Source organism: Rhopalosiphum padi, chromosome 3, assembly GCF_020882245.1.
Source record: "Rhopalosiphum padi isolate XX-2018 chromosome 3, ASM2088224v1, whole genome shotgun sequence".
Classification (NCBI taxonomy): domain Eukaryota; kingdom Metazoa; phylum Arthropoda; class Insecta; order Hemiptera; family Aphididae; genus Rhopalosiphum; species Rhopalosiphum padi.
In genome coordinates this window covers 22,657,622-22,669,880 of record NC_083599.1, presented here as the reverse complement: position 1 = coordinate 22,669,880, position 12,259 = coordinate 22,657,622, and the positions used below count along the sequence as shown (strand labels likewise).

General features: G+C 24.7%; 1 protein-coding gene across 9 annotated transcripts; it reads right to left on the bottom strand.

Moving 5' to 3' along the window:
• Nucleotides 1-578: 578 nt before the first annotated feature.
• LOC132923732 (protein IWS1 homolog A-like) lies at nucleotides 579-12,252 on the bottom strand. 9 transcript variants are annotated; one of them, XM_060987683.1, is made up of 12 exons: nucleotides 12,133-12,237; nucleotides 7,751-7,808; nucleotides 7,064-7,197; nucleotides 4,159-4,569; nucleotides 3,984-4,096; nucleotides 3,715-3,923; nucleotides 3,169-3,319; nucleotides 2,836-3,048; nucleotides 2,604-2,766; nucleotides 2,416-2,527; nucleotides 1,491-1,608; nucleotides 579-1,400 (listed from the first exon to the last, which is right to left on the bottom strand). In XM_060987683.1, the coding sequence occupies exons 2-12, from the start codon at nucleotides 7,789-7,791 to the stop codon at nucleotides 1,278-1,280; spliced, it is 1,788 nt and encodes a 595-aa protein (XP_060843666.1). In that variant the 5' UTR covers nucleotides 7,792-7,808; nucleotides 12,133-12,237; the 3' UTR covers nucleotides 579-1,277. The 9 variants fall into 9 exon arrangements, with proteins under 9 accessions (XP_060843666.1, XP_060843668.1, XP_060843670.1 ...); XM_060987685.1 differs by having other exon boundaries at nucleotides 7,064-7,191; XM_060987687.1 differs by lacking the exon at nucleotides 12,133-12,237 and adding an exon at nucleotides 11,461-11,824 and having other exon boundaries at nucleotides 1,491-1,609; nucleotides 2,429-2,527.
• Between the last annotated feature and the right edge of the window lie 7 nt (nucleotides 12,253-12,259).

Genomic DNA, 12,259 nt, shown 5'->3' with positions numbered 1-12,259 from the left:
GTACATCTTTATTTATAAAGAAAAGTGTACTTTATAATAATCAACGTAGAGCCGAACCTATTTAAGTTATCGAATTGAAATTTTGAGAATAGATTAATATTATAATTTCACCGAACACAAATAAAGGATTTTTCAAAATTTTGATTTTAAAGTGTTGATATCGGTAAAAATAAATTTGTATGTGTAATTTGTATATCTATATATTATATTCATAATATAATAATAACAATATCAGTCGGCCGATAACGGGAATACGATACAGACGGCGCAGCGGCCCGAGGGTCTTACTTTATGATTTCGTGCTTGCAACCGGACATTTTTTCGTACCTATGTATTTATCGGCGTGTAGATATGAATTATTCTTAGGCGTAAGACACCGAATAGCTCAATTATATTACCTCTTTATTATGTTTAAATGTATGTTTATTATTGTTTACACTCAACAATTAATTAAACAAAATCAATGAATCATATAAAATAAAAATAATTAATAAAAAGTCCTATTAAAAAAAAAATATTGGTATAGATATTAATAATATTATTATATAGGTAAGTAGATAGTAATCTACAGTCAAAAAGTTATAAATAAAATTACATATAATATAATTAGAAAATTTAAAGTAATCCATTGGCTTTGTACGAAAATGCTCATAATATACATTCAACAATTAATTAATTAAATTTTCGATAATAGTAATTAATAATGATAAGCAATAATATCATCCTTATCTGTCACCAGGTTTTTACCTCGCATGTAGGTAAAAATAATTTCACTCTTCCAAACGGTACAAATAATAGTCGCCCAAACGGAATATTACTTTTTTATACGGGCATCGAAAAACACGAGGATAGCTAGTATAGTATAAAACTAGAATTTTAACTTATGCAAATAACATTTTAAGAAAAAATAACATACATTCAATTTAAAAGTACTTTTTTGTTTAATACTTAATTTTGTCCAACTACAAATGAACAAAATGTATATCTTGATTGTATTCTTAATGGATGATTAATCTAATGCAATGCTATTATATATAATCATAAACAAATATTATCATAGAAACTTATTAAAGTATTAAATGTAATTAATTTTTAAAAGATAATTAAAAATAAACTAATACAAATGTTGACTAAGTTAAGTACTTAAAAGTAATATTGGTTTTATAACTAATGAACTTTTTGAATTAAGTACTAAATCAATGAAAAATTAAAATATACTGATAATCAAACAGTTTTTACAATAATCTAAAAATAAACACGTTACAAAATAAAAATATTTATAACCCCATTTTTCTTCCTTCTATTGATATCGGAACTGCACGCTTAGATTGATTATTTCTCTTGCTATCCATATAATTCTTTAAGTGCTTTTCAAAACGGTTCATTGGTCGCTTTACAGCCTACACATTTCAAATTTCATTCATGGATTAGTCATAGATTGTACATATATATTTAAATATATTAACTTAAATTAATGTAATATTAATTACCCTTGAAATATCAGCATCTGTCATTGACTTTGGTCTAACCACATAATCCTTATTAGATGGAGTAGGTACACGGGCTCTGGCTATCCAACCTTTGTCACCTGGTTTTAATGTTCTTGGACTAAATTAAGTGATATTAGTGAAAATATTAGTGCATATAAATTATAAATGTAGTTTTTAAAATTGATATAATAATATAATCTTTTAAAACAATTTTTTAAATTGAATGATTAGCACAATATGATTAATTTTAGACCTACCACATTGGTCTTGTGAAGTTTATAGAGATAATTTTAGAAAGTGATAAAAACATAAACTTTATTCAGGATAATTAGTGGCTAATCAACTTATGACTAATTTACTCCACTTTTGTTAAACATCATAAATATAGCTTGTAAATCACTATCGCACTCTTTTTAGTAATAATTATGAGAACCACTGTTTACTTTTTACCCTGTGGTCATGTGTGGAATAAATTTCAACGTGAGTAGCAACCCACTTTCTATGCAATTCACTATACTACTATAGCAGCGGTTCTTAACCTGTGGTCCAAGATACTCATGTTGGGGGTCCACGACAGCTTTAAGAATATTAAAAACAAAATAATTTATATTACAGTTTTATGAAAAATTAAGTTTAATAAAAATAATTATAAATGTATATGTTTTGTTATGTCTACTTCTATAATTTGTAATATAAAATAATTATTATAATTTTGGTTATGATAACATCAGATGTTTTGGAAAAAAAGGTATTCGACAAAAAAATTGGTAGGGGATCTGCGATTTCTAAAAATCTTTCATTGGGGGTCTGTGTTGTACAAAAGGTTAAGAACCATTTAATTATAGTCAAGATATTGAATATTATGTAATATGAAAAGGAGAAAAATTATTCTGTTAAACGTAAGTTTGAAAAATGATTGAATTACCCATCATCATCATCATCATCGTCATCATCATGTTTATTATCATCTATACTTGAACGCTTCCGCCTAGGCATTTGTTCCAAGTCTCGTTCTTCTCTTTCTTCTTTAGACATTGCTTTTAATTGAACAATTCAAATTAATTTTAAAAGTACACTTTAAGAATTGAACATAATATCTAATTTTCAATTAACCTTTAAAGTCTGTTGACAAATTGAAAATTGGACGAGCCCATTCATTTATAAGACGACCAGCACGTTCTCGATTTTCTTTGGTTTCTTTGGGGTGTCTGTACAAATACATGACAGCCTTGCCAATTCCAGAATACTTGAGAGTAGATTGTTCAATTGGAGGATACTATAATAAAAATAAATAAATAAATAAATAAATAATATATATTCAAATACTTTGTCACTTATGATTTACATCAGCTAAAAGTTTTATCAATGACTCGCGGACTTGCAATGAAGGCAAACTTCTATCTGGCATAGGTGCTAACCAATCAGTGAAAACATTTAATACATTGTGCTCAATAAAAGCTAACATCAAATTGTGTTTCTTTAATTGTGATAAACATTTCGGCAGCATAGTTATTTTGTTAATTGCTGGTTTTCCTTCTTTGTTTAATTGTCGATCACACTAAATAATTCATAGAAAAATTATAACACAAAAAAATAATAAATAGTTTAAAAATGTAAATTAAAACAATTTTAAATCATTTTTCTACAACGAGATTTTTTTTATTATTTATATAATTACTTCAGCAGCATGTTTCATATCACCAATTAATCCAGCAATAATATCATCATTGTCATTTATAATATCTATGTCTTTCCTGCGACGTTTCATTGTTTGTTCTTCTTTTTTTCGCATCATCATAAGTTCAAAATCTGATGCTGGATTATTATCACTGCATAAAAATTTATACTTTAAATTACAAGGATACTTAGAAATATAAATTCAATAGATTATTTATGAAACTAACCAGTTTAAAAACCAAATAAATTAGACTTTTGATTTTAATTTAACGCCATTTAAACTTTAAATTAACTTATAAAAAAACTAGCGGGATTGCATGAAAAAATTTGATGAAGTAATAGTGAGATTATAGTCCCCCTTAGACATGATTAAGTGAACCATAATTGCTTAACTTAATTTAATTAAACTATAAAAAAAAATCAATTTTTTTATGCAACCCTAGTTAAGTAATTGTTCTCAAACTAACTTAGCAATAATTCAACTAACATAGGAAATAAATAATTTTCAAAATAAGGAAGCATTTTAAACTTCAAACTGATTTATTACCTATTATGATTATCACGTTCATCGGGATCATCAGGGTCATCTTCGTTTTCATTATTAGCACTGCTTTTGCTAGTACTTGTGCCAATTACTGCACTTGGATCATCTTCTTTATCAGAATCATCTGATAGTTCTGGCAACACTTCAGCTACATCCAATGCCTTCTCCGTCTCTGTATTTTCATCATCAGATATAGCGTGCTCTTTACGAACCTACACAATTAAAATATAAATTAATGATTATATACATTTAATTTAAATTGTAATACTAACAATTGGACTCGTAACATGTGTATTTTTGATATCATCATCTTCTTCAGATTCAGAATCTGACATAATTTTAACCTTTTTAAATTTTTTTTTCTGAACTATGTTATCCTCTGGTTCTATAAACATTTTATAAAATAAATTTCTATAATATATATATATATATGTATACAATTATTACCTTCACCTTGGCCATCATCAGAATCAACTTCATTTTTAATTGGAAGATCATCATCTTCAGAATCGGATACAATTTTACGTTTTATTTTACTTTTTTTAAAAGATGAATGAGAACCCACTGATGATACAGAAGATGATCTAGATTTAGATCTTGAATGAGACTTTGATCTAGATCTTGACCGACTTTGCAACATTTTTCTTGGTCGAGATTTAGACTTTGAATTAAATTTATTCCTAGTACCGGATGCAGAAGCTGAATGTGAAGAAGAATCTGACTGAGAATGTGAGGAATCATTAGAAGATGACCGAGATCTGGATCTGGATTTACGCTCAACTGTCTTCGCATCATTTGATATATTAACATTGCTATCGTCAGTAGATGAAATAGATACTTCGGAAGAATTTAATGCTTCTAAAAATAAATTAAGTGTATCAGATTAAAATATGTACAATAAATATTTGAACAGTTAAGATTTATATTATTTTCTTATTGTCAAAATATATACATTTTAAAAACTAAACTAAAAACATACATGTCCATTGTTTTTTATCACATTTACCTGAAATATGCTTTTAATGTCAATTAACAATAAAAAAAATCTGATTACCTCTGAAATAAATTGTTGGTTTTAATCCTTGGTGAAAAAAATAAAGAGCATACAGTACTTTACAAATTAAAAAATGATTTATTCTAAATCATAGATATTATTTTGTAGTAAAGAAATGAACAAAACTTTATATCCAATCGCATATATCACAATTTAATATAAACAATTCGATTAAATTGGAAATCATACAATGTAGAAAACACGGTTGTGTTATAAAACAGTCAAACCCATTGTAATGCAATATTAGAATATCAGAATGGTATTATATAATATACTTTTATACATTACCTACAATAGATATCAACTAACATATATCGTACAAATGTACTTCTAATAATGATATGCTATAAATTTCTAAATATAAAATATAATATTAGTCTTTCTATTCTAATTTCACTTTAAATTAGTGGCTTAGAAGATAAGGAAACTAAGACCTCACTTGGAATGAATAATATGATTAATTGATACTTAATTAATATACATTTTTAGTATTTATTCATTTAGCAATTCATTGTTTTTATAAAAAAACGTTAGTTGTTTTAATATTAAATGTTAAAGATTTAATTTTAAATCACACAAAATCATTATGTATAATTACAAATGTATACAAGTATATGGTGTCAAACTTAAGTGGGTTAGGTAGTATATAAACACCAGAAATAATAAATAAAATAACATCACGATTAAAGATATATAATATCTTAAAAGATTAAATAATAGTATAAATTCGCTACAGTATACCTGTTGCCACATTTCTCATTATCTGCGGCACCTAAAACAGCAGTGACTGATAAATAAATCAAATAACCAAGATAACTGTATAATAGTTATAAGAAAAGGTCTCAATCCCACTAATTTAAAAATATGTAATGCTGTTTCCAAAGTACAAAACATACTTTTTAATTAATGATTGTTGCTAATATTAAGAATTCTACACCCATCTCAAACATTCTATCCTATTTTATTGCTTTCTTTAACACCTGATATTTCTTGCAAGTTAGACCATCTATCATGTTGCTCTACATACTGCAAACAGTTGAAGTAATAGGAGTCTGTATCAGTGACTGTTTACTCCATGTTTAATTAAAAAATTCACTAATGTAACAATAACATGGTACCTATGAAAACAAAAATTGATACTTCTTTTAGGATTTTGAGACTAAAGATGACAACTAAAAACTCAATTTATTCAAAACCACATCACGGTGATCAATAATGATAATGATAATTAATTCAAAATTAATAACTGTTAATTTAAAATCTATAGTTACTTGAAATTTTCACCAAATGTTTATGTTATCATTTCTAACACAAAGTATAATTTTCAAAATATTTTGACTTTTTTTGGGTTATTTATAAACATGAGAAAGTTTGATTATTTTTAGTTTTATTTCAATCATTGTCAACATTTTCAGTAGATCATAAAACTTGAAAATTGAATACAAGGTTCCTTACAACTTATAAAGCTGTTATAATAATTATTTCATCAAAATAAGGATCAATTACAAATTATATCTTAGTTAAACATATTTTATTTTAATAAGATAATAGATATGGCTTGAACATTTAATACAAATTTCTCATAACTTTTCATTACTGTGTAGTATGTAATTATTAATTAGTACACCTATTCATTGACATTTTCATAATATTTAAATTATTTTTATGCTATTTATATCATGAACCTATACTAATCATAGTAAATTAAATAAGTTTATTTAATAGTTATTTCATAATTTAATAATAAGCTAATTGTTTTTTGTTTTTTAAAATTAGTTCAAACTACTATTATTATTAAAAAAATAAATAAATATTTACTAATATTATTTTAAAAACCAACGAGTTATAAGGAGGGAGAGTAATTATAAAAACATAACCAGCAAAACAAAAAAAACATTTTTTGAACAAGTTTTTGAGTATAAGGAGATTATATCACAGACCCATATTCTAAGATTGATCATACTAAAGAGAAATATTACAATAAATAAATCCTTAAGTATGTAAGTTACAACTGATGAACTCAACATAATTTATAAAAGATAAAGATGGCACTAATTTAAAGCCTAAATCTTTTACCTATTTTACTTGAGGCATGCATTTATTATAAATTAAGCAATCAAACTCATATCATCACTTATTTTGAAAAATTTAATTTAATTAGGTTTAAAAAGAATCCAATCATTTTACACTAACTAACCAACATCAATATATTGATGGTAGTTTTTTAAATTTTATATTTAAATTTAGACTGGTTACATAATTTTTAAGAAATAAAATATTATGAACCAATAAAATTACCTTTACTTTTAAACAATAGATCGTCTGTAGTACTTGAAACAACTTGATATGAATCAGCAGTATCACTATCATTAGTTTCAGTAACATCTGACTCTGTTTCAATTGGCTGTGAACTCATATTTTGACTTCTGTTTCTGAAATCAAACATCAAGCTTACTGAGAATAAAGTAATAGCAAAATTAATTATTTTTTGCTAAATAGTTATTTAGTTTTAAGCAATTATAGTACAATGATGGAGCAATTACAAATCCGAAAAAATAAAATAAAGTTGTAATTATGATTTTATCCCAGTAATAATAAATATATACATACAGAGTATAACAGACAGAACTAACAAATTTAATAAGTAAATACTGAATTACTAATTACTTTTGTTCCAAACAATATTTTTGAACAGCTAATATCTAATTTTTAATAATCATAAAGATTATAATTGAAAAATACCTAGTTTTAAATAAAAAAAAATATTATATTATAATTATTTAATTACATTTATTGGTATTTTTTTCTGTTGTACTAATTTATCTATGTATTTTATATCTTAATATGAATATTTTTAACAAAAGTCACTTGGTACATTTCATGTAATTATTTATTTTTATTTCTTAGAATTTTAAAATATAAATGTATTCAAAATAATCAACAATTATCTGAGTTATAAAATATTTTTATTTATTAATTACTTACGCTGAATTATTTGAAATGGAATGTGGGTATACGTGTCTCATTTTAAAAATTGCCTGAACTGAAAGTAAAATGTAATTAATATATATATTGTTGTAACTACATAAACATGCTATAAATCAAAACTTTATAATCAATAAACCTGTAGTTAAATATGGTTTAATTAAATATGATAATAAAAAAAGATATATATTAGGAGTTAACTTCATAATATCCTAACAAATGTGCAAATTTATTAAATTTAGGTTCTAGTTATAATTCATCAAGCATTCCAGATAAAATTATTTATTATTTGATATACAATTCAGATAAAAATTGAGGCAAAAGCAAAATTATATTTAATTAAGTCTTTTGTAAGTACTTTTTTAAATTTTAAATTATTTCAATTTACTTTAATATTTATTATTATGTTGTTAATTATAAATTATTATAGTTATACTTATAAACAAATACAATAAATTTTAATATTGGCTGTAATTTCAAATTTTGCCAAACAGAAATATTATTTTTTTAATAACTAAAACAAAAATATTCTAAAAGCAATAGGAATACTTTTATAGTATTTTAAATATTTTATACAGAATTCTATTTTTATGAAGATCCTAGTAAAATTAATCTTTCTACCATATACTGATTTGATTCAGTTAAAATGTATAACATAAACAATATTACAATGATTATTTGAATGATTTTCCACTTTATAATTCTAAATATATTATTTATGTAAACACAGAAAAAAATTCAACAAATACTTAAAATCTAATGTAAAACCAATATTATTAAGATTGTTATTCAGCTTCATATTAAATCTATTTATATTAATCTCTATTAATATAACCAATGGCTACCGTTTAAATAAACAAAAGAATATTTGATTTTCGTGAGTCAAAACTAAATTTATTTGTTAACCACCTTTTAGGGGTAGAAAAAAAACAATAAACACTCCAAAAGTCTCAAGAAATATATAGATATAATTTTTATTGAAAATGGTCCAGTAATTTTTGAGTCTAGAGAGTACAAACAGAGAAATATTTTTATATCAATAGTGTGATTACGATTTAAGATAAAAATTACATATTTTGGCTAAAAGACTTAGTATTGAAATAAGTTTTTGAGAGAACCTAAGGGATACTGAAATACATATTTTGTGAAATTTTCAAATTTATATCATATTATTTGGAACAAACATGCACAAAACAACATAAAAAAGAAGTGTTTTTTAATTGTTTAATTTACCTATTAATCAATTTTTTTCATTATTTAAGTAATGTTATTGTTTTTCATTAGATTTTACAATATTTTGACGCATTACCTTTCATTCCGTTTAGGATAACTACTTTTTTTATCTTTGAAATTAATTTCTGTACATAAAATTATGATTAAATATGCTAAATATTTAAATAGTACATTTTTTGTAAATGGTATTTTTGTGTTTAAAATAATAATATAGTTGTTCATATTTTTCTAGGAAGGTCCCATAACAATGTGTGTAGTGTATAAATATGTTTCATAATACAAGGAGGTGGTTGTAATTAAAATTATATTTTAAATATTTTATTTTTATTGTATATAATTTCATATTTGAGCATATAGCTACACATTTTGAATATTATGATATTAGATATAATAATATAACATATAACAATTAGTGCATTACATTATTAGCAGAAAACACATATTCGTTTCAATTTGAAAAAATAAAAGTAAATATCTTGTAGTTCAGTGCCATAGCCATAGGTGTAACTAGTCCTTTAAATAAAGGGGACTGGATTCCTAAAAATGTTTTATAGACATTTTTATTTAATTAGATTATTATTTATTGTTTCAATTGGTGTTTACAACTGATTCTTGAATTGTTATTCATTTATATGAAGTATATTTTTTAACATTGTGGACAAAAATAAATTTAATATTAATAGGTACTTGTTAGTTATTGCCCCACCAGTACGCTGCATAACATTTATCGCCCAGCCACTCTTGTTTATTATCACCCCACCATATAGTGTGCCGTTATTGTTCCTACAATTATTATCGTAATTAGCTCGTGATGGATGACCTATAATCAAAAATATATAAGACCAAGCTTAATAGCTAATATTGTCAAATTGTTGGATAGCTTACAATAATTTGCAGCAAGCGGGATTCCAATACAATACTGTTAACCCTAGTTATAATTTTTGATCCAGACACAGGGGTATACACCCAAAACATTGGTTCTGCTAAATGGCAAAATAAAAAGCATCGTAGAACAAAAAAAAATTTCCTGGACAGAATTTGACAGAATTTATGTGGAGAAAACAAAATACATTTGAAACTATTTTAAAAGATATATCTGAGTTCTTGCCTCCTCCATTCTAATTATATTAAAATAAATATTATACCTATACTTACTTATACATAGTATATATATATATTTTTTAATTTATAAGTATAATACATTTATTTTTAACCTTTTATTATTATAATAAATATCATTTATTTTATTTATGGCGGGGTGATAACAAACAAGTATCTATTAATATGTTTATATGCACATACATTTACCCAAAAATTCTTGGGAGGCTGAAACCCACCCAAACCTTCCTAAATATGCCTATGACCATAGTAAAGATAATAAAATACTTATTTACTTATTAGTACATATGATAAATTTACAAAATACATTTTTATTATTTTAAGACGAAAGAAAAGACATTTAAGAAAAAGAAGAAATTAATTTTTCAAGTTTTTAATATTAAAATATTATTTTTTAAATTATTCTTCATACAAATAGTATAACTTAAATACCGTATTTTATGTATTACATTATTTTAGAGCATAATTTTAGGGCATATTATTTGATTTTTAAATGCATAAATGCAAACATATCTTAAGATTTTTAAGAACTAATAGTCCACAGCCCTAATAATAATATTATACGAGCACTTATAATAGCGTGCAAACTGATGTTGTTACATACTGAAGAATATATAAAAATAAAATTGTTGTTATCAAATTCAAATAGGCGTATAAACCTAGAATTTATAAATCTGGACCGTATAAACCCGTACTGTAGATATCAGGAACGTACATATCTGGACTGTATTCTATGGTCCAGGTTTATATGTCCAGAACCCTACAGTCTAGATTTGTATGATCCACATTTATCCGGTCCAGATATGTACGTTCCTGATATGTACAGTCCAGGTTTATACGTGGGTCCATTCAAATAGTTAAATACATTATCTGATTATCTTGATTAGATTTATTTATGAATAAAATAAAATTTCACAGTAAAAAATGTATACAAAGTAATCAACCAAAAACATAACATACCTATAACAAATTTAGTATTTAAGTTATTCTATCTTATAAATACTAGATAATACTTTTATTATTATTATTACTATGATAATTGTTGAAAATTTTCTAGCAAGGAATAGCTAAGACATTTTGGAAATAAGTTATAATACAACTGAACGACTCATTAGCCTTGGTTATAATTTGAAGATTGGTAGTAATACCATTCAAAAGTAATTTAAATACTGATTTACATTTAAAGAATATTGTTTTTAAAAGTTAAATACCTAACTAAATATACTACACCTTAATTACTACAATAGAAGTTACTTTTAGAAGATAAAATAAATAATAATTGTTTGTAGTGCAACACATTATTAAATTATAGCAACCCAAAAATATTAATTTAATCAAATAATTTCAAAAATACTCACGATTTGAAAATATATACCTACTAACCACTAATTGACTAGAAGGAAATTCCGATTTATTTTTTTTTAGTACAAAACACAACAGCAAATTTGTTATTTAAATTATAGAAAAAGATCAAACAAAACAATATCTTTAAAACTAAAAATATTAAACAAGTACGTCAACGTTATTTAAATATTTGTCACTATATACTAGAGTTTGAAGCCAAAATAATAACTGCCTAAGTGGTTAAGTAGGTTTTTGTTGATTAATGTCATACTTTATACTAAACGACACATAGTGACGAAATCATTGACAACAATGAGAAATTAACAATATTCCAGTGAATAGCTATCAGATTTATATTATTATTGACACGAACACCAACAAATTTCTTTTATGATGTTAAAAAATTGATAACCATATTATCATCCAAAGTGGGGAGCTCGTTGTTTGCACTACCGCGCATTTTCGCGAAACGCGCATTGTACGATAACCAGAAATGAACTCGGTTCATGTATCGACTTAAAACATTCCCAATTAAAGCGACGCGCAGTTTGGTAATAATCGTTATTAATTATTTTCAAGTATCTCAAAATCGCGGTTAGAGGAAAAAATAATTTTTTCGAAAATATATTCAATATTCATGTATTATTATTATTATCATCATCAATTATCAATATTAAATTGCTTACCTAGCGGTCCACACTCACTAAAGTCACAAATTGTCAGAAGAGAGCGGTCTTCGAGTCTCGGATATTTTATGGTGCAATACTGTCCCACAGATGTATGAGATATAATACGATATTGTGTTTATACGAT